Source organism: Rhamphochromis longiceps, linkage group LG23 (genome assembly GCF_057381845.1).
Source record: "Rhamphochromis longiceps isolate RC_006_pf linkage group LG23, R_longiceps_female_GT1.1, whole genome shotgun sequence".
Classification (NCBI taxonomy): Eukaryota; Metazoa; Chordata; class Actinopteri; order Cichliformes; family Cichlidae; genus Rhamphochromis; species Rhamphochromis longiceps.
This window is the reverse complement of record NC_140578.1, coordinates 33,613,119-33,638,971: the sequence shown is the minus strand read 5'-3', so window position 1 is coordinate 33,638,971 and position 25,853 is coordinate 33,613,119. Positions and strand designations below refer to the sequence as shown.

The window sequence follows — 25,853 nt, the reverse complement described above, 5'->3', positions numbered from 1 at the left end:
ACTGTCAAAAGTATTTGCTCATTTGACCATTCAGCCAGAAACACATTTATCAGGTCAGACAAGAAGGACTAGCTCACGGTCCTTGCTCTAATTCATCCTAAAGGTGTTCTGTTGAGTTGAGGTCAGGTTTTCATGATATATATATTTCTCACTAATATTATTTTAGATGCACTATCATGAAGTGTCAGCTTTGTTCTGAGATTACAAACAGTAAAACTATGTTCAAGTATAAAGATGTGCCTGGATCATTTCTTGTTTTGCAGGTTGAAGCTATTCAAACTATTGCAGAGGAGACACGAGCTGAAGGAAATGTCAGCAGTCACATTTATTTTACATACTTCACGGCAGGCTGTAGCCTTCTGGTTTTAATGGTTATAGTATTTCTCAGTATTCTAGCTGAGGTAAGTCACAGACCTCTTATGGTACCATTAGCAAGTGAATGGAGATTTTTAATGCAATGTTTTTATTCATTGTGAACATAAGAAACAAAACCAAGTTGAACCTTTTTTTTTATTGTTTGTTTCTTTTCAATAGGTGGCATATATCCTTCAGGACTGGTGGTTGGTATACTGGTGAGAACTCAACACACTTTTAGTACTGTGTAACACTGTGCAAGTCTTGAGATACACCTCATTTCTTTATAATTTGCTTCTAAGGAGCTAAAACGTTTTTAGATATATTGTAATGTAAAGGCCCTACAAAGAGATTTGATAAAACAGCAAGCGCTTTGGGGACAGTGGGAAGGCAAAAAAATAATAAATCTATTTTTTCCTTCTGTTCTGCATTTCTATGTATGTTTTCAATAACTCACTACACGTGTGTCCCATTTTGCAAGCAAAGTATAAAGAAATTAGTGGTAGATCAGGACTTTAGTCCAGTTCTGTACACTGAAAAAAATATGTTGTTGGATTTACTTAATTCAATGGTGGACATTTGTTGACCACAGATGTTTTGCTTTGGCAGCAACTTAAACAATTGAGTTAAATTAACACAATTTATTCATGTTCAATAAACCTGTGCAATTTGTGTTGATAAAATGTGACTTAAACATGTTTTGATGAAGTAATTTGAGCTCTTGGAATATTTTAATCCTTCACAATTTTTTCACTTTATCCCAACACCATTCAATAACTTTTACCCAATACTACTTGGTCACTTAAATACTACATGTTATCTTCAAATTACATTTTGCTATTATATTCTAGTATCAAATACACAATTTTCAAATGGAGGCCTTATAACAGATTGTATTGTTCTCTTCCAAGATGGTTGCTGGCATCCACCAGTAACCTTTAAAAACAAAATGTCTAATTTCACTGCATTGACAGTAGGTAAAGAATTAAACTGACATTACTCCTCCACTGAATCTATATAAATCAACAGTTAAATAATGTCAGTTCTTCCGTGTTCTCTGGAATCAATCACAGCAAAGAAATTAGACTGTTTCTTTTGAAAAATGTTACAGGACAATACAAAACATTCTATTTAAGGCCTCTGACGTCAAGATTCAGTTAAACAACAATTATAACTAAACAATTTGAGGAAATGTTAGTTTCCATTAACATTAAATTAGGTTACTGAATTGGCAAACACCTTCCTATTAACATTACCCATTTTACCCCAATAACTAAAGAAATTAGCACTTGCAGGTCAAAAACTTTATTCAAGAGACGCAAAAATAACATTGATACAGTGACTGTCAAAAATTACAGCACTGATCATACTGTGACATCTTGGTTCAAAACAGCATACTTAGAAATATTCAACGTTCTTTACTTCAACTGAATGAAACTGAAAATACCATTTCACACGACCCATATGGGATATTTAGACTGTATAACTGTTCACGCTACATCTCTTCACTAGTAAAAAAAAAGAAAAAATACAAACAGAAATTGAAAAATGCTGCCAAACAGACAAACAGAGAACTTGTACAGAGCAAAAGGAAAAACAAACAACAACAACAAAAACAGCTTGTCCTCATGGCAGTTGCAGAGTATATAAAAATGAACCCTGCGATCTGCTCCTGGAATTGAGCTTCAAAAATGCAGCAGAACAAGTGTGAGATTTAAATGTCCTCTCACCTAGAGCTGATCACCTTGCATGCATAACAGTGAGCTTTCCTTGCAGGAGCAGTTTTGTCTTAGTTGTGAGCTTTTCTTGAGAGCTGAGTTGCATCCAACTCCATTACCACCCATTGAATCACCTCAAAAGTGTAGCAGAGCTGTGATGGGTAACTCATATTGAAGGAATAAAAAAGGTCCAAACAGCATGGCTACTGCAAAGGTCACGTTATCCAGATCTTGAAGAACTACTATACCCTCGATGATGATGCCAACATCAGAAAAGTCATTGCCTGGCGCATCTCTGGAGACAGATGTTCATTGTGGTTTTCTCAATCTGTGCAGTGGCCTCAGTCAAGTCCTGGTTAAACACAAAACATTTTTTTAAGATTCCCTTTTAAACTCATCTCTTTTGAATCTACCAGTTCTAATGTTAGAGTAATTTAAACCATAGTAAATAGCTATAGCCAAAGAGTTGCCTGCCATGCTGCCATTCATGGTCTAACAGAGTTTCTAAGAGAGAGTGAAAAACATAATAATTTCAAATGCTTTACATTAGTTTTTGTTAGAAAGACACCGGCCCATCAGAAATCCAGGTTATGTCACTCAGAAGATGTTAGAATTTAGACTTTCAGCCCCACAATTTGGTTAGCTGTTGGTCAGTTGGTCTTTTTTTTTTTTTTTCCAAACAAAAGCTAATGTAAATATTGGGGGGATTTTTCTTTGTTCACTAGAATGACAAATTTAAAGTTTTTTCACACTGATGTGACCCCTAATATAGGGGGGTGGGGCCTCAAGGGCCGGCGGCCGAGTTCACTACTAGGCCTCATGTGAACTTCAAATTATTAAAGAGGACTACTGGTCCTAACCAGTCCAATGAGGATCAAGTGGATAACTAAATGCATTTTTAAATGTTGCAAAGCCACAATCTACTCATAAAACACTCACCATGAACTCCTGCACCAAGATGTTGCAATTGTCTTTCACACAGATGCGGAGCACTTTGATGAGACTCCCTTTGAGCATTAATGTCATCCTAAAGTATTATAACAAAGAAAACAGAGATTTGTGAACTTTTCAGTAGCACAGAAGAAAATGATCCCAGACAAAAACTTGACTTTTTAAACCAGTCAACATGCAACACCAGCATCTACAAAGCAATATCAAAAATTCCTGTTTGACATCAACTTTATGGATATATAGTTTCCAGAACATATATTTTTAAAAAAAGATAATTTTTTCTCAGTGGGCCAGTAAATGCATGACAAAAAAGAATGGCATCCTTTCAGTGGAATCAGTACTCACAGGTAATAGTTGACTGTTTCAATGGATGCAGCATAAAAATCTTTTACTGACCTAATGCAATACATATACACTTTGTAGTTAAAGAATTTTAAAGTTCTTACTGTCATCATGGCAGCTACATCCTTTAGCTTTGTGCACTGTTCCCCCGATCACTTTGCAAACACTTTCAGCAGACTGTCAGAGAGAAACTCAGCTCCGTCAGAAACCTTGACTGTAAAGGCATGGTTGGGATGCACTGGAATGCTGCATTTTATCTGAAATAACATTTTGAAATTTTGAAATAACAGCAGGCACTGTGCTTGGTTAATCAGTAATGTTTTGTTGAATAAAAACTGTGTTTCCAGATCTTATGGGATTAAAAAAATCCAAAGATGTTTGTTTCTGATTTGCAACCCAAGAACCCACAAGTTACAACCTCATTTTAGTTCAAGTGTGCATTAATGTGAGTCCAGTAATCACCTTTCTGACAATACATACAGGTATAAGTTAAACCTATGGCAGATTTTGGATTTCTCAGTTGTTTTAATAGGGTGGTCTATTTGTGTATGCATGCACCTAATAATTATACAAAACCTATTATAATTAAGTTACAGAAACCTTAAGCGAAAATAGAATATACTTTCTTACCATAACACCTTGAACCCACAATCCATCAGCTGACTCCTGGTGAAATGCAGAATAGATGTGGTCTCTCAATGTGCAGCAAAAAAACAAAAAGAAAAGGACAGCAGGTGAGGGCAGGAGGGGTAGGGATGTAAGCTAGCATAATGCCGCTAATGATATTAGCTAAAGCTGTTCAATGTCCAAAATCTCACTAACACCACGGTGCAGTAAATACACAATGTAACTGAAGAGTCAGTTGGCAAATCTATTCACACAGAAAACCAAATTATGTTATGAGTGCCTCATAATTAGGTTTAATGTGATATTACGGCTCTTGTGCCAAAGACAAATTCAAATGAAAAAGCGCCAATTCTTTGACAACAGATAAAACAGCAAATAAGCTAATGGCTCTTTTTTAGCATGTTACATGGCGACACTCTAGACGTTTAACTACATTTGGCTGAAATATGGTAAATATTAATTCAAAAAATCAAGACATACCAAAAACGTAGAGTTGGCTGCTCGACTTGACTGAGATGGATGCCTTTTTTGAACCACGATCCAAAGCCCGCGAGATGAAATCACGCGTGGTTTCACGAGATTTAACGTTGCTATCTTATTGACTTACTTCACCTGAACATGATATGAACAATTTAATACACCCTTTCTGCATATCATGTAGTTTTTACACTATATAGTTACATTTATCTTTAAAACATGAGGTAATTGTGTTAAATACATGCAAGATGCTTACATAAATCCAAGAGATGGCCAGTCCCTTTTTTTCAGTGTAGAGCCAGTAGCTTACTTTTCTATTCATTTAATTACAGAACATTTTATTAGACTGTTTAAGTGATGTTCTTATGTTTCACACTTTGTTTAATTGTCTTCTCACCTGACAGGGCAAGAGATGATTTTACAAACGGCACAAACAGCAGAGTCACTGCTGTTAGCCTTAAAAGTGGAATGAATGTTACTAGTTCATACCAAGAGTTTAATCTCTCTTTTTACCTCAGCATTTATTCAGGTAAGCCTTTCAGTCCTGTAGTTCTTACTGAAATCTTCACATACTATTGTTGACTACCATGTGTTTAGTGTCCATTATGTTATATTACTTGGTAGAATATCCTGCTGTAAATCAAATACCAAACTATTTTTTTAATATAGTCCTGCTGTGTTTACTTTTAGGTTTGACAGCAGCAGCTGTGGTCTTTGGTTTTGCCAGGAGTTTGGTGATATTTCATGGGCTGGTGAGATCAGCTCAGACTCTTCACAACAGCATGTTTAGTGCTGTGCTCCACACTCCTGTTAGCTTCTTTGATGTCAACCCCATAGGTGAGGCCTACACAGGATTTATTTTTATTTTTAAGAGGAAACAGTCACATATTTATCTGCCTAGTGTTTGTTAATAATGGATTGCATTTATATAGCGCTTTTCTAGAGCCTCCGAGCGCTTACAATTCTACTATTCATTCACTCTCACATTCACACACTGGTGGAGGCAAGCTACAGTTGTAGCCACAGCTGCCCTGGGGCAGACTGACAGAAGCGAGGCTGCCATATCGCGCCATCAGCCCCTCTGGCCATCACCAGGTGAAGTGTCTTACCCAAGGACACAACGACCAAGACAAACAGAGCTTCGGATCGAACCGGCAACCTTCCGGTTACAAGATGAGCTTCCCAACCCCCTGAACCATGGTCCATTGTTTAAAGGTGTAAAATGTAAGACTCTTGTAGGAGCCAGGAGTTTTAATCCGCCTGGAGCATCACATCATGGTGGAACTTGGGAACGGATAATTCGTATGATCAGAAGAATTCTGAAATCCGTTCTTCAGCAACAACAGTTGGACGACGATGGATTAAATACGGTTCTATGTGAAATTGAAGCAATTTTAAATGACAGACCCATCACAAAGCTTTCTGATGATCCAAAAGACCTAGAGCCACTTACACCAAATCACATCCTCCTGATGAAAGGAAAACCATCTTTACCACCCGGACTATTTGACCCTCAGGATATGTATCTGAAGAGAAGATGGAAACAGGCTCAGTACATCTCAGATCTTTTTTGGAAACGATGGATACGCGAATACCTGCCTTTGTTACAGGAGAGACAAAAATGGAACCAAAAGAAGAAGAATCTAAAACCTGGAGATATAGTCATTATAATGGATTCTTCTGCACCGCGTGGTTCCTGGCCACTTGGAAGAGTTCTGGAAGCCATTCGTGACAAAAAAGGACTTGTGCGATCTGCACGTTTAAAAACAAAGACTAATATTCTGGAAAGACCTGTAACTAAACTTTGCTTGTTACATGAGACTGTAATCTAAAAGTGTGTTACTTATGTTTATTTATGTGAATGTATAGGTCTAAAGTAGACTGTATTAGTGGCTCCTGTCTGATAGCCATTTCAACTAGAAAAATTTGCATTTCCTGTGAAAATGCAGTGTGGATGCCTTAACGGCTGAAGATATCTGCTGAAAAAAGCTGAAAAAGTTGAAACAAAAAAAAACAAAAAAAAAAAAAAAGATGCCCTGAGCAGGATTCGAACCTGGCCCTCCTGGTCAAAGGGCAGCTATTTAGCTCACTGAGCCAAACACTTTCTCACAAAGAAAAGGTGGAGAGATTGACAATTGTGCTAGCAGAATTTGGGCAAAAAAAAGGGGGTGAAAATTCTGCTGAAAAGAGTTCAATCAGCAGAATTTCTGCTGAAAAGAGGTGACTGAGCAGAATTCTGCTGAAAAGAGGTTTTTGCTGAAAAAGAGCTGAAAAAGTTTGGATTTGTGCTGAAAAGGGGTTAAAAAAACTGAAAATTTTGCTGAAAAGGGGTGAAAAAAATGAAATTTGTGTTGAAAAGAGTTTAAAAAAAGTTTAACTGTTAAGTGAAAGAAATGTTGCCATAAGCTGGATTTGAACCCAGGCCTCCCAGTCTGAGAACGGATGCTTATCTCACTGAGGTAAAACACAGCTCAGCCCATCATGCAAAATCAGTGACCACATTGATAATGTGTTCCATTCATTTCAATGGTCAAAAGTCATAACACACATCAGCAGAAATAGCAGAATTTTTTAAAGTTTAAACATAGCATTTCTGCTAAAACTTAGTATTTATGCTAAATAATATTTTTTTCCTGCCAAATCATAGCATTTGTGCTGGAACACAGAAAGTTCCACCAAATCATACAATTTGTACTAAAACATTATTTATGATTTAGCAGAAACATTGGGACTTGGTAGAAATACTATGATTTACATAAAATACTTTGACTTAGCAGAAGTACTACAATCTAGGAAAAAAGTACTAAAGCATAGCAGAAATTCTATCATTGAGCAGAATTACTAGGATTTAGAAGAAATACTAAGATTTGGCACAAACACTGATGTGGCTCAAGAACCTTTATTATGCAGTTATACTATGATTTGGAAGAAATACTATACTTTGGCACAAATACTATGATTTGGAAGAAATACTATGTTTTAGCACAAATACTATGATTTGGCTCAAATACTATAACTATCCTCGGTCAGAAGGAGAGGCTGACATCCAGGGATTAGATTACCACGAGGTGGAGTTTATTGCGGTCAGATGGATGGTACAGGGAGGTATGGCATACAGTAGGAGGATGTGGAGAGGTGATATGGTGTGGTTTCTATGATTAAGAACAGGGTATGCATTACAACATGCATACAGATTAAAGATTAAGAAAACTGGTAACAAATTCCTCCACTACAAATCAGTCTGATGCCACTTTTTACAGGGTTCCCGTTTACTAAGGCACTACCCAAAAGGCGCCACAAGAGGGCACTCCAACACAAGAGATGACCTATTTACACTGATGCACTTAGTAAACAGCCCCTACTTAGCCACTACATAATACAGTGATATTACAGTATACAAATTCACACAAATACTATGATTTGGCAGAAATACTATGACTGAGTAGTAATACTATAACATAACAGATTTCCTAAAAAAAACTATTAAATTGCAGTAATTCTATGACTTGGCAGAGATACTACGTTTTAGCACAAATACTATAACAACGCAGAAATACTATGACTTAGTAGTAATACTATAACATAACAGTTCAATGTTCTTGCACAAATACCACAATATGGCAGAAATACTATGTTTTAGCACAAATACTGTGATTTGGTATAAATACTATGATTTGGCACACATACTATATTCCGCAGATACACTATAACATAACAGATATTCTACAACTTAGTAGTAATACTATAACATAACAGAATTATTATTTGGGCACAAATACCACGATTTGGCAAAAATACTATGATTGGGTACAAATACTATGATTTGGCAATAATACTGCATTTTAACACAACTACTGAGATTTAATTGAAATACTATGATTTAGAAGAAATACTATTACTCCATACAAATACGATACTTTGGGACAAATACTATGTTTTGGTTCCAATACTATGATGTGCAACAAATACTATGATTTGGCACAAGTACTATGATTTAGTACAAATACTATGATTTGGCAGAAATACTATGACTTAGTAGTAATACTATAACATAACAGATTTCCTAAAAAAAAACTATGAAATTGCATTAATTCTATGACTTGGCAGAGATACTACGTTTTAGCACAAATACTATAACAACGCAGAAATACTATGACTTAGTAGTAATACTATAACATAAGAGATATACTATGGTTTTGCAGACATACTATGTTTTTGCACAAATACCATGATTTGGCACAAATGCTATGATTTAGCAGAAATACTATGATTGGGTACAAATACTATGATTTGGCAATAATACTGCGTTTTAACAACAACTACTGAGATTTGATTGAAATACTATGATTTAGAAGAAATACTATGACTCCATACAAATACGATGCTTTGGCACAAATACTATGATTTGGCAGAAATACTATGACTTAGTAGTAATACTATAACATAACAGATTTCCTAAAAAAAACTATGAAATTGCAGTAATTCTATGACTTGGCAGAGATACTACGTTTTAGTACAAATACTATAACAATGCAGAAATACTATGACTTAGTAGTAATACTATAACATAACAGTTCAATGTTCTTGCACAAATACCACAATATGGCAGAAATACTATGTTTTACCACAAATACTGTGATTTGGTATAAATACTGCGATTTGGCACACACACTATGATTTGGCAGAAATACTATGCCTTAGTAGTAATACTATAACATAACAGATATACTATGGTTTTGCAGACATACTATGTTTTTGCACAAATACCATGATTTGGCACAAATGCTATGATTTAGCAGAAATACTATGATTGGGTATAAATACTATGATTTGGCACAAGTACTATGATTTAGTACAAATACTATGATTGGGCAGAAGTACCATGTTTCAGTACAAATACTATGATTTGGCAGGAATACTCTGGTTTAGCAGAAATACTGTAATTTGGCATAAATACTATAATTTGGGATAAATACTATGATTTGGCACATATAATATATTCAGCACATATATTATAAAATAACAGAAATGTTTGGCCCCAAAACCATGATTTTGCACAAATACCATGATTTTGCACAAATACTATGAATTGGCAGAAATACTATGATTTAGCAGAAGTACTAAGATGTAGTAGAAGTACTTTGCTTTAGCAGAAATACTATGATTGAGGAGTAATACCTAAACATAGGAGAAATATTGATACACAGACACACATACACAGACAGTAAAGGGAACAGGAGCTGTTGAGAGTCTGGGCTTGGTATATGTAGGTCAGTTAAATTAGCTGCACCTGCTGTAGTCAGCCCTTACACACGCAGGCACAGAGAGAGGTGTGAGTTTTCTTCAGTGTATTTCTGACATTCAGGATTCCCCTCGAACAAATGGCCATAATTTCCTAACCGTAGAGGCTAGAACGGTCATTCAGGCATCGTTTTATTCAGAAGAGATGGGGGAATCTTCAGGTCTTCATAATTCAGAGATAAAAAATAAATTATTAAAGATATATGACTTGTAATACACTGTAACTGAGTAGAGGCGAAGCAAAAACTGCCTTGACTTGTGCTCAAACAACCTTTGGTAACTCTAAATCTATATGGAGCATCAAAATCATTCTTTCACCGTAAGAAACAGCAGGCTTTGGTGAACAGTCATGGAAATTTTCAGGGCTCTGTGGAAATCCATCAAAAAGATATGACGAGAGAAAAAAGTGGTTCATTTCCAGAGATTGAAATCTGATGAAATCTGAGCGAGGGACAAATTTCTTACCCTCAAACAAGTCCAACTCATTTCAGAATGGTAATAGGTGAGAAAGAAATTCTTGAATTATGAGCGTCAGGAGTGTCTGAACATATACGGGGACAAGCCTCATGTCTTAACTTCGCTTCGTTAAGGAGATATGACAATTTGAAAATGCCTCTCATTAGAGAAATCCAGCGGTGATTTTGAACAAACTCTCCATTGAGTTTATATGGAGAGTTTTCTGACTTTGTGTTACTCTGAGGAGATTTGCAAAATATCTATGAGTCCCACAACAATGATAGGGACATTTTCTGAAAGCCAGCAAAAATACCTACGTTTTGATGTATAATTTGTGGGGCTTGAGTGGAAATTGAGCGAGTAGCAAGAAGTTGTTTGGACATGAAGAGAAAATTCAAACAGTTTCACTGTCCCCTCTGAGTTAATTGCATAGCAACCATAGCAACGCATGTATTTTCTGAAAAATCACAATTTTGCAACTGAAAACTCAAAGAGGGATAAGATTAAAACGGTAGAAGATCTGAAAAAGCTGAATCATACAGGAATAGCCAAATCATTTGAGAACATTTTAAAGTTTGAATGGAGTTTCTAGGTGAAAGTATGAGGCAGTAGTTAAGTTTCAAAGACAAGAAAGTTTTAGCAGAATTGTGGAAGTTTCCCATTCATTTCAATGGGACAAATTAAAGGAAAAAAGTGTAATATTTTAAAAAGTATAATAGTAATAAACACCAAAAGTCATAGCCGGCATTAGCAGAAAGAGCAGAACAGTTTAGAGTTTGAACGGTGAAAATAGCACAAAAATTGTGGAAGTAGATCCACGGCAAAAAGTGTACGGAAACACCCGGAATAATAATAAAGAAGAAAGAGAAACAGGATCTCAATAGTGTGGATGCCTATTAAGGCATCCACACAACTAGAAAAAATGTGCATTTCCTGCGAAAATGCAGTGTGGATGCCTTAACGCTGCAGATGTCTGCTGAAAAAAGCTGAAAAAGTTGAAGAAAAAAAAAAAAAAGCTGCCCTGAGCAGGATTTGAACCTGGACCTCCTGGTCAAAGGGCAGCTATTTAGCTCACTGAGCCAAACACTTTCTCACAAAGAAGAGGTGGAGAGATTGACAATTGTGCTGAAATGAGCAGAAGCTGCTGAGAATTGTGCTGATAAGAGGTGGAAAGGCTGAAAATTTATCAGAAGAGGTGAATAAGCAGAATTTGGGTAAAAAAAGAGGTGAAAATTCTGCTGAAAAGAGTTCAATCAGCAGAATTTCTGCTGAAAAGAGGTGAATGAGCAGAATTCTGCTGAAAAGAGGTTTTTGCTGAAAAGGTTTGGATTTGTGCTGAAAAGGGGTTAAAAAAACTGAAAATTTTGCTGAAAAGGGGTGAAAAAGATGAAATTTGTGTTGAAAAGAGTTAAAAAATAGTTTAACTGTTAAGTGAAAGAAATGTTGCCATAAGCTGGATTTGAACCCAGGCCTCCCAGTCTGAGAACGGATGCTTATCTCACTGAGCTAAAACACAGCTCAGCCCATCATGCAAAATCAGTGACCACATTGATAATGTGTTCCATTCATTTCAATGGTCAAAAGTCATAACACACATCATCAGAAATAGCAGAATTTTTTAAAGTTTAAACATAGTATTTCTGCTAAAACTTAGTATTTATACTAAATAATATTTTTTTCCTGCCAAATCATAGCATTTGTGCTGGAACACAGAAAGTTCTGCCAAATCATACAATTTGTACTAAAACCTTATTTATGATTTAGCAGAAACACTGGGACTTGGTAGAAATACTATGATTTACATGAAATACTTTGACTTAGCAGAAGTACTACAATCTAGGAAAAAAGTACTACAGCATAGCAGAAATTCTATCATTGAGCAGAATTACTAGGATTTAGAAGAAATACTAAGATTTGGCACAAACACTGATGTGGCTCAAGAACCTTTATTGTGCATTTATACTATGATTTGGAAGAAATACTATACTTTGGCACAAATACTATGATTTGGAAGAAATACTATGTTTTAGCACAAATACTATGATTTGGCTCAAATACTATAACTATCCTCGGTCAGAAGGAGAGGCTGACATCCAGGGATTAGATTACCACGAGGTGGAGTTTATTGCGGTCAGATGGATGGTACAGGGAGGTATGGCATACAGTAGGAGGATGTGGAGAGGTGATATGGTGTGGTTTCTATGATTAAGAACAGGGTATGCATTACAACATGCATACAGATTAAAGATTAAGAAAACTGGTAACAAATTCCTCCACTACAAATCAGTCTGATGCCACTTTTTACAGGGTTCCCGTTTACTAAGGCACTACCCAAAAGGCGCCACAAGAGGGCACTCCAACACAAGAGATGACCTATTTACACTGATGCACTTAGTAAACAGCCCCTACTTAGCCACTACATAATACAGTGATATTACAGTATACAAATTCACACAAATACTATGATTTGGCAGAAATACTATGCCTTAGTAGTAATACTATAACATAAGAGATATACTATGGTTTTGCAGACATACTATGTTTTTGCACAAATACCATGATTTGGAACAAATGCTATGATTTAGCAGAAATACTATGAATGGGTACAAATACTATGATTTGGCAATAATACTGCGTTTTAACAACAACTACTAAGATTTGATTGAAATACTATGATTTAGAAGAAATACTATGACTCCATACAAATACGATGCTTTGGCACAAATACTATGTTTTGGCAGAAATACTATGACTTAGTAGTAATACTATAACATAACAGATTTCCTAAAAAAACTATGAAATTGCATTAATTCTATGACTTGGCAGAGATACTACGTTTTAGCACAAATACTATAACAACGCAGAAATACTATGACTTAGTAGTAATACTATAACATAACAGAATTATTAATTGGGCACAAATACCACGATTTGGCAAAAATACCATGATTCGGCACAAATACGATGACATGGCAAAAATACTATGATTGGGTACAAATACTATGATTTGGCAATAATACTACATTTTAACACAACTACTGAGATTTGATTGTAATACTATGATTTAGAAGAAATACTATTACTCCATACAAATACGATGCTTTGGGACAAATACTATGTTTTGGTTCCAATACTATGATGTGCAACAAATACTATGATTTGGCACAAGTACTATGCCTTAGTAGTAATACTATAACATAAGAGATATACTATGGTTTTTCAGACATACTATGTTTTTGCACAAATACCATGATTTGGCACAAATGCTATGATTTAGCAGAAATACTATGATTGGGTTCAAATACTATGATTTGGCAATAATACTTCGTTTTAACAACAACTACTGAGATTTGATTGAAATACTATGATTTAGAAGAAATACTATGACTCCATACAAGTACAATGCTTTGGAACAAATACTATGATTTGGCACAAGTACTATCATTCAGTACAAATACTATGATTGGGCAGAAGTACTATGTTTCAGTACAAATACTATGATTTTGCAGGAATACTCTGATTTAGCAGAAATACTATGTTTTAACATAAATACTATCTTTTGGCAGAAATTCCTGCTAAAAAGGACTATTTCTGCTTTTTAGCAGAAATACTGTAATTTGGCATAAATACTATAATTTGGGATAAATACTATGATTTGGCACATATAATATATTCAGCACATATATTATAAAATAACAGAAATATTATGATTTGGCCTCAAAACCATGATTTTGCACAAATACCATGATTTTGCAAAAATACTATGATTTAGCAAAAATACTATGATTTAGCAGAAGTACTAAGATGTAGCAGAAGTACTTTGTTTTAGCAGAAATACTATGATTGAGGAGTAATACTTAAACATAGGAGAAATACTGATACACAGACACACATACACAGACAGTAAAGGGAACAGGAGCTGTGGAGAGTCTGGGCTTGGTATATGTAGGTCAGTTAAATTAGCTGCACCTGCTGTAGTCAGCCCTTACACACACAGACACAGAGAGAGGTGTGAGTTTTCTTCAGTGTATTTCTGACATTCAGGATTCCACTCGAACAAATGGCCATAATTCCCTAACCGTAGAGGCTAGAACGGTCATTCAGGCATCGTTTTATTCAGAAGAGATGGGGGAATCTTCAGGTCTTCATAATTCAGAGATAAAATATAAATTATTAAAGATATATGACTTGTAATACACTGTAACTGAGTAGAGGCGAAGCAAAAACTGCCTTGACTTGTGCTCAAACAACCTTTGGTAACTCTAAATCTATATGGAGCATCAAAATCATTCTTTCACCGTAAGAAACAGCAGGCTTTGGTGAACAGTCATGGAAATTTTCAGGGCTCTGTGGAAATCCATCAAAAAGATATGACGAGAGAAAAAAGTGGCCTCATTTCCAGAAATTGAAATCTGATGAAATCTGAGCGAGGGACAAATTTCCTACCCTCAAACAAGTCCAACTCATTTCAGAACGGTAATAGGTGAGAAAGAAATTCTTGAATTGTGAGCGTCAGGAGTGTCTGAACATATACGGGGACAAGCCTCATGTCTTAACTTTGCTTCGTTAAGGAGATATGACAATTTGAAAATGCCTCTCATTACAGAAATCCAGCGGTGATTTTGAACAAACTCTCCATTGAGTTTATATGGAGAGTTTTCTGACTTTGTGTTACTCTGAGGAGATTTGCAAAATATCTATGAGTCCCACAACAATGATAGGGATATTTTCTGAAAGCCAGCAAAAATACCTACGTTTTGATGTATAATTTGTGGGGCTTGAGTGGAAATTGAGCGAGTAGCAAGAAGTTGTTTGGACATGAAGAGAAAATTCAAACAGTTTCACTGTCCCCTCTGAGTTAATTGCATAGCAACCATAGCAACGCATGTATTTTCTGAAAAATCACAATTTTGCAACTGAAAACTCAAAGAGGGATAAGATTAAAATGGTAGAAGATCTGAAAAAGTTGAATCATACAGGAATAGCCAAATCATTTGAGAACATTTTAAAGTTTGAATGGAGTTTCTAGGTGAAAGTATGAGGCAGTTGTTAAGTTTCAAAGACAAGAAAGTTTTAGCAGAATTGTGGAAGTTTCCCATTCATTTCAATGGGACAAATTAAAGGAAAAAAGTGTAATATTTTAAAAAGTATAATAGTAATAAACACCAAAAGTCATAGCCGGCATTAGCAGAAAGAGCAGAACAGTTTAGAGTTTGAACGGTGAAAATAGCACAAAAATTGTGGAAGTAGATCCACGGCAAAAAGTGTACGGAAACACCCGGAATAATAAAGAATAAAGAGAAACAGGAACTCAATAGTGTGGATGCCTATTAAGGCATCCACACAATAAAGAAGAAAGAGAAACAGGATCTCAATAGTGTGGATGCCTATTAAGGCATCCACACAATTAGGGGCCGGGGTGTAGGAGCCATTCTTGGGTTAATACCTTATGTGGTCACTAGAGGTCACCTTTTTCTGTTTTGATTATGTAATGTAAAGGTATTTAAGGTAGACGCACGTAATCGGCGTCAGGTGTGTCATTGAGAAGGCAAACAGTTTGTGATCGTTGCGCTGTTATGCTAAGGCGATACAGAATAAAGACCAAAAAGGACAAGATACATACTGCTGGATTTATTGGACTGTGAACTTAATTCATGCATACCAGTGACATCGCGTCACCCCCGTTAACGACCACCTCAGTGGCTTCAAGCGTAGGCTTAGCCTCTACAACTCTAATTCAAAAATAAATCAAAACTGTCACCAATTGGGGCAGTGTTTCACTGGAAAATTCGTAGGTATCAATCCCCAATGTTTAAAAGACAAACCGCAGAATTAAATCTTGCTAACTATCCAATAACACCGGAGACACTGAAAGCTTTTAAGGCTGGTATTAACATGTTAGCCTGCTTACTTTAGTTGAGATCTCTGTATAGATTGCATAAACATCTAGGACATAACTTTAAAGCTGTTATTTTCTCACATTCTGCTCACAGATTTGGTTTAATTTCATTTTTAATTTCATTTTTAAACCATTTTCAATAAGCAATCACACACATTAGCCAGAAACTCCTAAAGTCTGAACTGCAGGCCTCACATCCACTTATAACACAGAATATTTTCAAGTTGACATTCTGCCCTTTAACAACATAGTCCTGTTAATTAAAACTGTGTCTGCATTGTAGGAAGAATACTCAACAGGTTTTCCAAAGATGTCAGCCAAATGGACTCCGTGCTACCTATCACCTTTGTGGACTTCTATCAAGTAAAGACTACCATAAATTATATACATATGTAGACAAAAATACTGTGCCACCTACACCATGTTACATTTACAGGAGCTGCTTGTCCACAGAAACCCATGCTATGAACCTTCAAGCATACATGCTCAATCATCCATGTAAGGAAATCCCAAAAAATTGATTCTGTTCATCTTGACATAGCATTTTGTGGGAGAAACGTTTCATCACTCATCCAAGTGACTTCTTCAGTCTGGACTGACTGCAGGTTTCCCCAAGTTTATGAGGATTACACATCCTGGATAGGGAGGAACGCTGGTTTGAGCGTGGAGTCAAGGAGGCCATTTACGTGAAAAGGGAAAGACCATCTCTGAATCGAGGAGGGGGCCTAAGGGTACATCTTTCACCAACTTACAATGCTGTGATTGCAGCCATACCCCAACTCTCTGTGAATTTTACCCATGCCCTTGATCAATGGGCTTTGATCAGTAATTGTTGATCAATGGTCATGGCAATTTGCATATTAACAATCAAGGAACTGACCCCACAGCCCATTGTTCATTCATTGGGCTGGTTTCAGTCATTGTACAAATGTGCTGTTTATAAGGTTGGGGAGGTATCTCTGGCTCTCTTCCACAGCATGTCTTTTATCCTGTTTTCCTTCTCCCACCCCAACCGGTCACGGGAGATGGCCCCGCCCCTCCCTGAGCCTGGTTCTGCCGGAGGTTTCTCCCACTGAAAACACTACGTCCAGATGAACATAATCACGTTTTTGGGACTTCCAGCATAGAGTTTTTGTATGCTTTTTGAGCACTGGTAGTTTTTTAAACGCGCTATGTGCCTCAGCAGAGTGACCCCACTCTGTAACTCTGCAACTTCATGCTGTGGTTGCTAAATGGCTCCACTTAAAGCTGAATGTGGAATATCTAGGAGGGAAGAAATTTCATGAACTGACAGTTGCCACTATTACTTAAATGATTAGAAGGTGTAGCACTCATTACCTTGGTCCATGTTTTCTTTATTTTGACTTAACAAGATCTTTCAGTGTTTTCATTATTTTTCATTATATGATGTTTTTTTTAAGTTATTTTTACAGAATGTTGGCGTTATCGCGGTGGCAGCCTCAGTTATTCCTCTCATCCTCATCCCTGTTGTGCCTCTCCTGTTAATCTTTCTGTATTTGAGGAGCTTGTACCTTCGTACCTCACGTGATATCAAACGCCTTGAGTCAACAAGTATGTTGATTTATTATTTATATAATTTGTTTTGGGGGAAAAAATAATCTGAAAGGGCCAGCAAAAGTAGTCTTTTCATTTTGCCCTTTCTACAGCTCGGAGTCCAGTTCTCTCACACCTGTCCTCTTCCCTTAATGGTCTTTCTACAATCAGAGCTTCCAGATCAGAAGAGAAGTTAAAGAAAGACTTTGATGCCCATCAGGACCTTCACTCAGGTTTACTCTTTGAGAATAAACATTTACACTTTCCAGGCTGACTGGAATTTGTAAAGTGACTGATTAATTTTCAGTGTTAAGTCCAAAAATTCTGTGAGACAACTTTACTATGGTGCATTTTTGAAAGACATGCAGCAAAATGGTGAAGACTTGAACCCAGGCCACTGCAGTCAGGGTTTCAATGTATGATGTATCTGCTTAACGAAGCAAAAAGAAGACAAATAAGAAATTGAACGACAAACCAAGTCTATTACTTGCCCTGTAGTAATCCAGATACAAAAAATAAGTCTGCCTTTGCAGTTTTGTACCCCTGAGCTGTAAAATGCTGATGGAGTATTGTTGACTCAAGTTCAAATTTGAGTAATTCAGTCTCAGGTTTTTTTCTGCTCTTTTGTTTCAGAGGCCTGGTTTTTGTTCCTGATGACCTCCCGCTGGTTTGCACTACGCCTCGACAGCATTTGCTCCATATTTATTACCCTCACAGCATTTGGCTTGATATTACTCAGAGATGGTAAAGAATTAACAACGTCCATCCATCCATCCATCTTCATCCGCTTTGTCTGGGGCCGGGTCGCGGGGGCAGCAGCCTAAGCAAAGAGGCCCAGACCTCCCTCTCCCCAGCCACCTCCTCCAGCTTATCCGGGGGAATACCAAGGCGTTCCCAGGCCAGCCGAGAGATATAATCTCTCCAGCGTGTCCTGGGTCTGCCCCGGGGCCTCCTCCCGGTGGGACATGCCTGGAACACCTCACCCAGGAGGCGCCCAGGGGGCATCCTTGTCAGATGCCCGAACCACCTCAGCTGGCTCCTTTCGATGTGGAGCAGCAGCTGCTCTACTCTGAGGGAGAGGCCAGCCACCCTTCGGAGGAAGCTCATTTCTGCTGCTTGTATCCGCGATCTCGTTCTTTCGGTCACTACCCACAGCTCGTGGCCATAGGTGAGGGTAGGGACGTAGATCGACCGGTAAATTGAGAGCTTCGCTTTTACACTCAGCTCCCTCTTCACCACGACGGACCGGTGCAGCGTCTGCATTACTGCAGCTGCAGCCCCAATCCGTCTGTCGATCTCCGGCTCCCTTCTCCCATCACTCGCGAACAAGACCCCGAGATACTTGAACTCCTCCACTTGGGGCAGGAACTCATCCCCGACCCGGAGTGGACACTCCACCCTTTTCCGGCTGAGAACCATGGCCTCAGATTTGGAGGTGCTGATCCTCATTCCCACTGCTTCACACTCGGCTGCGAACCGTTCCAGTGCGAGCTGGAGGCCCCCACCCGATGAAGCCAACAGAACCACATCATCTGCAAAAATCATCTGCAACAGTCCATTCATTCAACTCTCCTTCAATAATCTCAAATACTGATTAATTCTGTTCCTATCTTGATTCAGAGCAATTGTGTGGCATCGCATGATTTTTACCAAGGTCTCAGTCCTGTCTTATTTACGGTGTTACGTTACTGGCTTTGCTTTTTTTTTTTTTTTAATTAATTAGTTAATTAAAGCTCCTGATTAGGGTCGGGCTAGGCTTAACAGTGGGTTCACACAAAACCTTGGTTGATTGTGACCCACACCTGTTTTCACACCTTGGCTCGTGTGATTAGGTAGAGGATCAATAGGGGGTCCATGTCCCTCTTGGGGGAACACTCAGATAGGGCTTAAAATCTGGGACTCTCCACCAATTACTCTTAGAACTGAAGAAGCTTCTTGGATGAGAGGTGAAACATCTTCAAGGAAATTTAAAGAAGTCCAGACGCTTTTCTTTCCAAGCTCCTTAGACTCCTGATGATTGGAGAACTTGCAAATGATGCATGTAATTTGAGATCTGTTATCTGCATGCAGTTTTAGTTTCTCTTTTGTGGTTTAAATAAAACAGAGAAAAATGATCCACTGGGTAAAAGGGTTTTTCTTTACTCGTCTTGCTATAAAGCTCAAGTAACATTCAGGATCACTCCCAATATTATGAAGGTAGAACCATCTCAGTGAATATATGTCTTTTGCTTTCATGTCTCTTACTAGTGTCACTTTCTTTGCACAATGATCTTGTACTTTTGCAGTTACAAAACGATTTGACTAAAAATTATGTAAAGATGGCAATGTGTTACTGACTGCAATACCAGAGTCCAAGCTAAAGCTACAAAAGCTAAACTGGCAGCACACTGGCCAATTCAACACTTTGTTAAATAGGTTTAGAAGAACAAACTCACGTGGTCTGTTTTTTTTCCTTCTTAAATTTATTAGGGCTGGTGGCTGGAGAGGTAGGCCTGGTTCTTACCTATGCTGTGACACTGATGGGAAACTTCCAGTGGACAGTGAGACAAAGTGCCGAGGTGGAGAACATGGTAAAAACAGAGTGACATTTAAATTTAAGGCTTTTTTCTTCTGTTATCAGATATTCACATGACATGCTGTTATGACCTGCTGAAGGTAGCTCGTGATTTTTTCAGATGACATCAGTGGAGAGGGTGGTGGAGTACACTGAGCTAAAGAGTGAAGCACCCTTAGAAACTCAGAAGCGTCCTCCCCCTGATTGGCCGAGCCAAGGAATGATAACCTTTGATCGAGTGAACTTCTTTTATAGCAAGGATGGACCACCGGTCCTCAAAGACATCAACGCCACGTTTCAACCCAAAGAGAAGGTGACACATCGGTTTGTGGAGAACAGCTGGTTGGGGTCTGAGTGATGATCAGCTGTTGATGTTTTGTGTCCTGTGGGTCAGGTTGGTATTGTGGGTAGAACAGGAGCGGGGAAAAGCTCTCTGGTCTCGGCTCTGTTTCGCCTGGCAGAGCCCCAGGGAAAGATCTACATCGACGGTATTGTGACCTCTGAGATTGGCCTACATGACCTGCGCCAGAAGATGTCCATCATTCCTCAGGTACAACATCAGATGACACTTCAACTGCCTGAAGAAATACGTAGTTACAATCTCACTGTTACAATAATGCTATCCATTTCTGTTATTCTTCTATTAATTGAAACTGCTATATCATTTATTTTCAGTAAATTAAACTCAAAACACAGATTTTCAAAGTCATACGATACTGCGTGTCGTTTCCAAATCCATATCCGGTACATAGAATTAATGACGTAGCAGAGTCTACTGATTTTTCTCCCTGACTTCTCTCCCCTCTGCTCCCCAGGACCCAGTTCTCTTTACTGACAGTGTGAGGAAGAACTTGGACCCTTTCAACCAGCACACTGATGAAGACCTGTGGAAAGCTCTGGAAGAGGCTAGTATTTAATTAGCACACCCAGATTTGTCGTTACTGCCCACAGACCAGCTACAGGTTTCTCCTCTCCATGTTCACTGCAGGTACAGATGAAGTCTGTGGTGGAGGAGCTGCCTGGGAAGCTGGAGACTGTCCTGGCTGAGTCAGGCTCCAACTTCAGCATGGGCCAGAGGCAGCTGCTGTGCCTGGCCAGAGCAGTCCTGAGGAAGAACCGCATCCTCATCATCGATGAAGCCACAGCTAACGTGGACCCGAGGTCCTCCAAACACATTGCCAGCACATATAAAGCATACACAGAAATGTCATTACACATCCACTAGTTTTCTCAGCACACCTCTCCCATATGTTTCTACTGTGTTTTGGTTGTTGCTGTGATTACAGGACAGACGAGCTGATCCAGAAAACCATACGAGACAAGTTCAAAGAATGCACAGTGATCACTATCGCGCATCGCCTCAACACCATTATAGACAGTGACCGCATACTTGTGAGTCATCTCTTCTGTCTCAGTGCAGTTTAATTTAATTTCAATCAACCATGTTTTATAATCATATTATCTCTCAGGAACACCTTGAGGATCTTTAAATTTTAACTTTAGCTGTCCATTTTCAGTCTGACAGTGTGTTAATCAGTTTTCATAGGGGTGGGAAATGCATTTTGTCAATCAGTACCCATGCCTAATGATCGTGAAAGCGATCATGCACTGGCCAGGTTCCTGTTTGGCTCATCCTTAGCAGGTTGTCAGTTTAAAAAAGGACTGCAGAGGACTGTTACATGTCTGGATAACAGACGAATCAGTCACAGTGAATGGATTTAAAGTTCTGGGCCCATGAAATAACTGATATTGGTAAAGATTACAATCAGGATCGTCCCAATTTATAGATATATTTTCCAAAGTAGTTTTTGAGATGTAGCACCATTTTCAAACTAATTTGAGTTCATTATTATTGCTGTGTAGCGTGTCAGTCTTTATATATTTTTCACATGCTAGCTTTTAAAGGACTGTAAGTTTACCGTTATTGGTGAAGAGGACATTTGTCTATTTTTAAGGTTCTGGAGAGTGGGACCATCCAGGAATTCGACCACCCCTTTACCCTGCTGCAAAACAAAGAAGGTGCTCTCTACAGGATGGTGCAACAGATGGGCCAGGCTGAGTCAGCATCTCTACTGGAGTCAGCTAGACAGGTGAGCTGAAAAATTGGATAGGGTGGAGAGAGAACTTTGGACTCTGTTTTTAAGTTAATTCGAATTAAAATAACGTTTTTCCCCTCCAGGCAGCACAGAGGTCCTGAAAGTCTGTGGCCAGTGAAGCGTGACTGTTGTGCCTAAGAACTGGAAGCCTTCTACCACTTTGCTAACTTGTACACTTGGATCCTAGAACAGTAGAACCACCGTGGGTTTAAATTGGACGCCCTTGGTATTTTTAAATAAATGTCTAACTACTAAAAGAAATCACTGCCGTCTCTGATCCATGGCTTACACCTAAATGAAAAAACACAACAATGATCATTACAAATGATAAGGATCATTTATACCACGAACCTTCCAGGGGTTATATTTACCCCTTTTTTTGAAATGCTGAGCTCTACAATTGTGCTACACTTGGTTGCCTTGCAGTGCTTATTGGTTACATATTTTAATAACCACTCTCCTATCCGATGACCCATAGCTAAGAGGATTAGCTGACAACACAAACAGATAGGAAGCTAGAGTTATATAGAAAGATTAATATTTATTGCAGAATTTAAAGGGGTTGGGATATTGAGGGAACAGGGAGCAGGTCAGAAAGGTTGACTGGGCAGGTTGCTGCCTATGCAAACCAGATAAAGCTGAATCTTAAATGTCCAGGAGTCCAGGGCTGAAAACTGGGGCTGGAGCAGACTGTGTGGTGGATCATCCAGAGCTTATGTCTTTTTAGTAGTCTTGACTATAGGATGGGATGATGGTGGGGCTCTACTCCAACTGACTCTTTATTGTGCTTAGTTGACAGTGTTGTCTTCTGCTACTCTATAGTTCAAGGTTCACTATCTTGGTGTCAGGTTTCCATTTAGCAGCAGTAATAATGTAGTAGCCACAATGGCCCTGCTGTGGTGAAAGAGTTTAGGTATACTTACAACAGTCTATGTAAATTCTGGAAGTAAATGCCTAAATTTATATCTAGCTACTGGCTCTAACACGAATTCTCTCCTTTGAAGTAACCAGTGAATTTTCCTCCATTAATGCTGTTCATAATTCTAACAGCAAACCTCTTGTGACTCTTCATTAACTAAGGAGCTGAAGCTAGATGGTAGTTTGTGTAGCATAAAGACTGGAGATGGGTAAATGGACTGGTTCTCATATAGTGCTTTTTTACTTGATTACTCAAAGTACTTTAAACACCATTCACACACACATTCATACAAGCACTTTTTCAAGGATTGAACCGCCTGTCTAGTGATGACATGCTCTAACTCCTGAGCCACCTGCCTGAGTAGGTGTTGTTTCATAATAAACCAAATCCATGAACAAATGATGTGTGAAAATGATCAGTGGTTGCCAATTTGTTTGCCAGGAACATTGATGATTTTTGCAATTTCAGTGTTTCTTTTTCAGCTTTGGAGTCTTCAGTTAGTATAGAGAAGGTACAAAGCAGTACAAGTTCAGTTTAACTGGACTCCGTTGTTCTGTTAGATGTATTCCTAATAGAGAGAGCTTCCGTTCTATAGTGTGCTGAGCTTTCCTAAAGTAACTAGCTACATTATCATTGGAATAAAATACATTCCTGTTAACAATTATACATGAAATGAACCCAAATAAGTCATACATGAAAACTCCTATCCATTATTCAGTGAGAAAAACAGATGTAACATATCCATACACAGTGTTTGGTTACCTTGGCACTAGGGATGGGTACCGGTGTCCGGTGCCATGATGGCACCGGTTCTGACATAAACGGTAGTAACCAGACCGAAAAGCAGCGCACATTTCGGTGCTTTATTTCGGTGCTTTTTTTTCCTGAGCTGTGATACACTTCTAGCCAATCATTTTACGTTTCCGAGGATAGTAGGCGGGGCCAGGTACGTACGTTCAGTTAGAGCAGAGCTACAGATTAAAAATGTCCAAGGCGAAGCGGTCAAAAGTCTGCCTGTACTTCACAGCAAAATATGCAAACTCAGCAGCCTGCAACAAGTGCTTTAAGCTGATACTGTGATACTGTCAAAGGAGGTAACACCAAGAATCCGATGAAACAGCTGGCGACGCATAGCGTTTTTTTTAAAAGCCGAGAAATGCGCCGTATTTGATAGCTTGCTGCGAGACCTCACACCGTGCACGTCGGGTGGGTTGCCAGTTATCGGACCCGGAGCAACATCCCCCAAAAACCCGAAGAATAGAGTCCTGGCCCCTAGCCCTGCCAGTGTAGCAGAAATGATGAGGATGATGATGCAGCAGCAGCCGTTCTTCTCTGCATGAGTAGCTTCATGTTGTTCGTGTGTAATTTACGTTGAGTAGGCTAACCACGTTATTACATTAATGCATGTAAGGTGAACTAGCAAACATAGCTACATGCGGCTGTCTTCTTGTTTGATGGCAGATACTCGCTTCACCCTGGCCAAAAAGGCTAAAATGACCAAAGAAAAAGTGGGAAACAGTTAAACATGAGAGGTTTTTGGACAAAGTTTGTGTTTTTTCCATTGTTTAAGCACTGCTTCCAGCCAAGAGTGATGCCATATATGCCCCATAGCTGCAGAAAAGGCACACATTGTTATCTTTTTACAAAAAACCCCAGCTGAACATGAGAGGTTTTTGGACAAAGTTTGTGTTCTCCATTCTTTAAGCACCGGTTCGAGCACCGTTTAAGCACCGGCACCGTTTCAAAAGTACCGATTTGGCACCGGTATCGGATAAAACCTAAACGATACCCATCCCTACTTGGCACATACCTGCAGTTTCCCAAACCTGATGGTTATTTTTTTCTTTAAAAAATGTTTTTGAACCCTGACTTTGTTTTGGACATTATCTTATCTTTAAGCCTAGATTTGATGTGATTAGATTTATTGCTGTTCATTGGTTGGATGCCCATGCATCCATAGCTATAATGAACGTTGTGCAATTTGGTTATGAACAATGTGATGGTGTAAGAAACAGTTTGCTTGAGTTCTGCAAATACTTGTAATCGTGGCTGTTCATTATTGTTTTTCTAGCAAAGCTTCTGGTGCACAAGTCACTGACTGTGCTGGGGTGAAAAATTCTCTGCATTTCTGTGTATCAACTACAGAACATTTAATTCTTGTTATGTACGCCTGCTAGCTATTTCTGTGGCCAAATATGTGTCTGGTTGCATCTCTGACCACAGCCAGCAGAGATGTCATAATGTAGTATTGATTTAGCTACAACTGTATACATCACTGTTATAAAAGTCTCCTCTGCTAAACCTTTATTGATTTTTTTTTTTTTGGGGGGGGGGATATTATTCTTTTGCTTTGCTTGCCTTGTTTTACACTCTTTGTAAATTACTTTAACAGTGTGAGACTTGTGTCTCATTGATTCCTTACCTTAAATATTAAAAGACTGCTGTCTGGAAATGTGTGGCTCCAAATACTCCTGTATAGTGTTTTGAAAATTGAAATTTATGGGGTGGTTTTATATTGCTTCTATCAGTTTGTTTTTGGGTATGTTTTTCTTAACCAGTGCTTTTGTAAACTGTGAACCTAATGTTAGGTTTGAATGACAAAAGT

The 25,853-nt window shown here is 38.3% G+C and overlaps 1 protein-coding gene and 1 long non-coding RNA gene across 2 annotated transcripts in view; one reads left to right on the top strand and one right to left on the bottom strand.

The window, feature by feature from the left end:
* Positions 1-24,893, top strand: part of LOC146642424 (ATP-binding cassette sub-family C member 4-like) — a 53,834-nt gene extending 28,941 nt beyond the window's left edge. The window contains exons 16-31 of the mRNA XM_085397166.1: positions 264-401; positions 535-572; positions 4,874-4,998; positions 5,160-5,306; positions 16,409-16,488; positions 17,547-17,697; positions 17,793-17,912; positions 18,313-18,423; positions 20,149-20,249; positions 20,355-20,546; positions 20,628-20,783; positions 21,049-21,138; positions 21,222-21,394; positions 21,520-21,625; positions 22,189-22,323; positions 22,413-24,893. Coding sequence (XP_085253292.1) covers positions 264-401; positions 535-572; positions 4,874-4,998; positions 5,160-5,306; positions 16,409-16,488; positions 17,547-17,697; positions 17,793-17,912; positions 18,313-18,423; positions 20,149-20,249; positions 20,355-20,546; positions 20,628-20,783; positions 21,049-21,138; positions 21,222-21,394; positions 21,520-21,625; positions 22,189-22,323; positions 22,413-22,430 — 1,881 coding nt within the window. The 3' untranslated portion in view covers positions 22,431-24,893. The remainder of the gene's footprint in view (positions 1-263; positions 402-534; positions 573-4,873; positions 4,999-5,159; positions 5,307-16,408; positions 16,489-17,546; positions 17,698-17,792; positions 17,913-18,312; positions 18,424-20,148; positions 20,250-20,354; positions 20,547-20,627; positions 20,784-21,048; positions 21,139-21,221; positions 21,395-21,519; positions 21,626-22,188; positions 22,324-22,412) is intronic.
* LOC146642425 (uncharacterized) lies at positions 952-4,065 on the bottom strand. The gene is made up of 4 exons (XR_014909474.1): positions 3,996-4,065; positions 3,470-3,622; positions 3,012-3,099; positions 952-2,424 (listed from the first exon to the last, which is right to left on the bottom strand). It is a non-coding gene; the product is annotated as an uncharacterized LOC146642425 (long non-coding RNA).
* Positions 24,894-25,853: the final 960 nt, after the last annotated feature.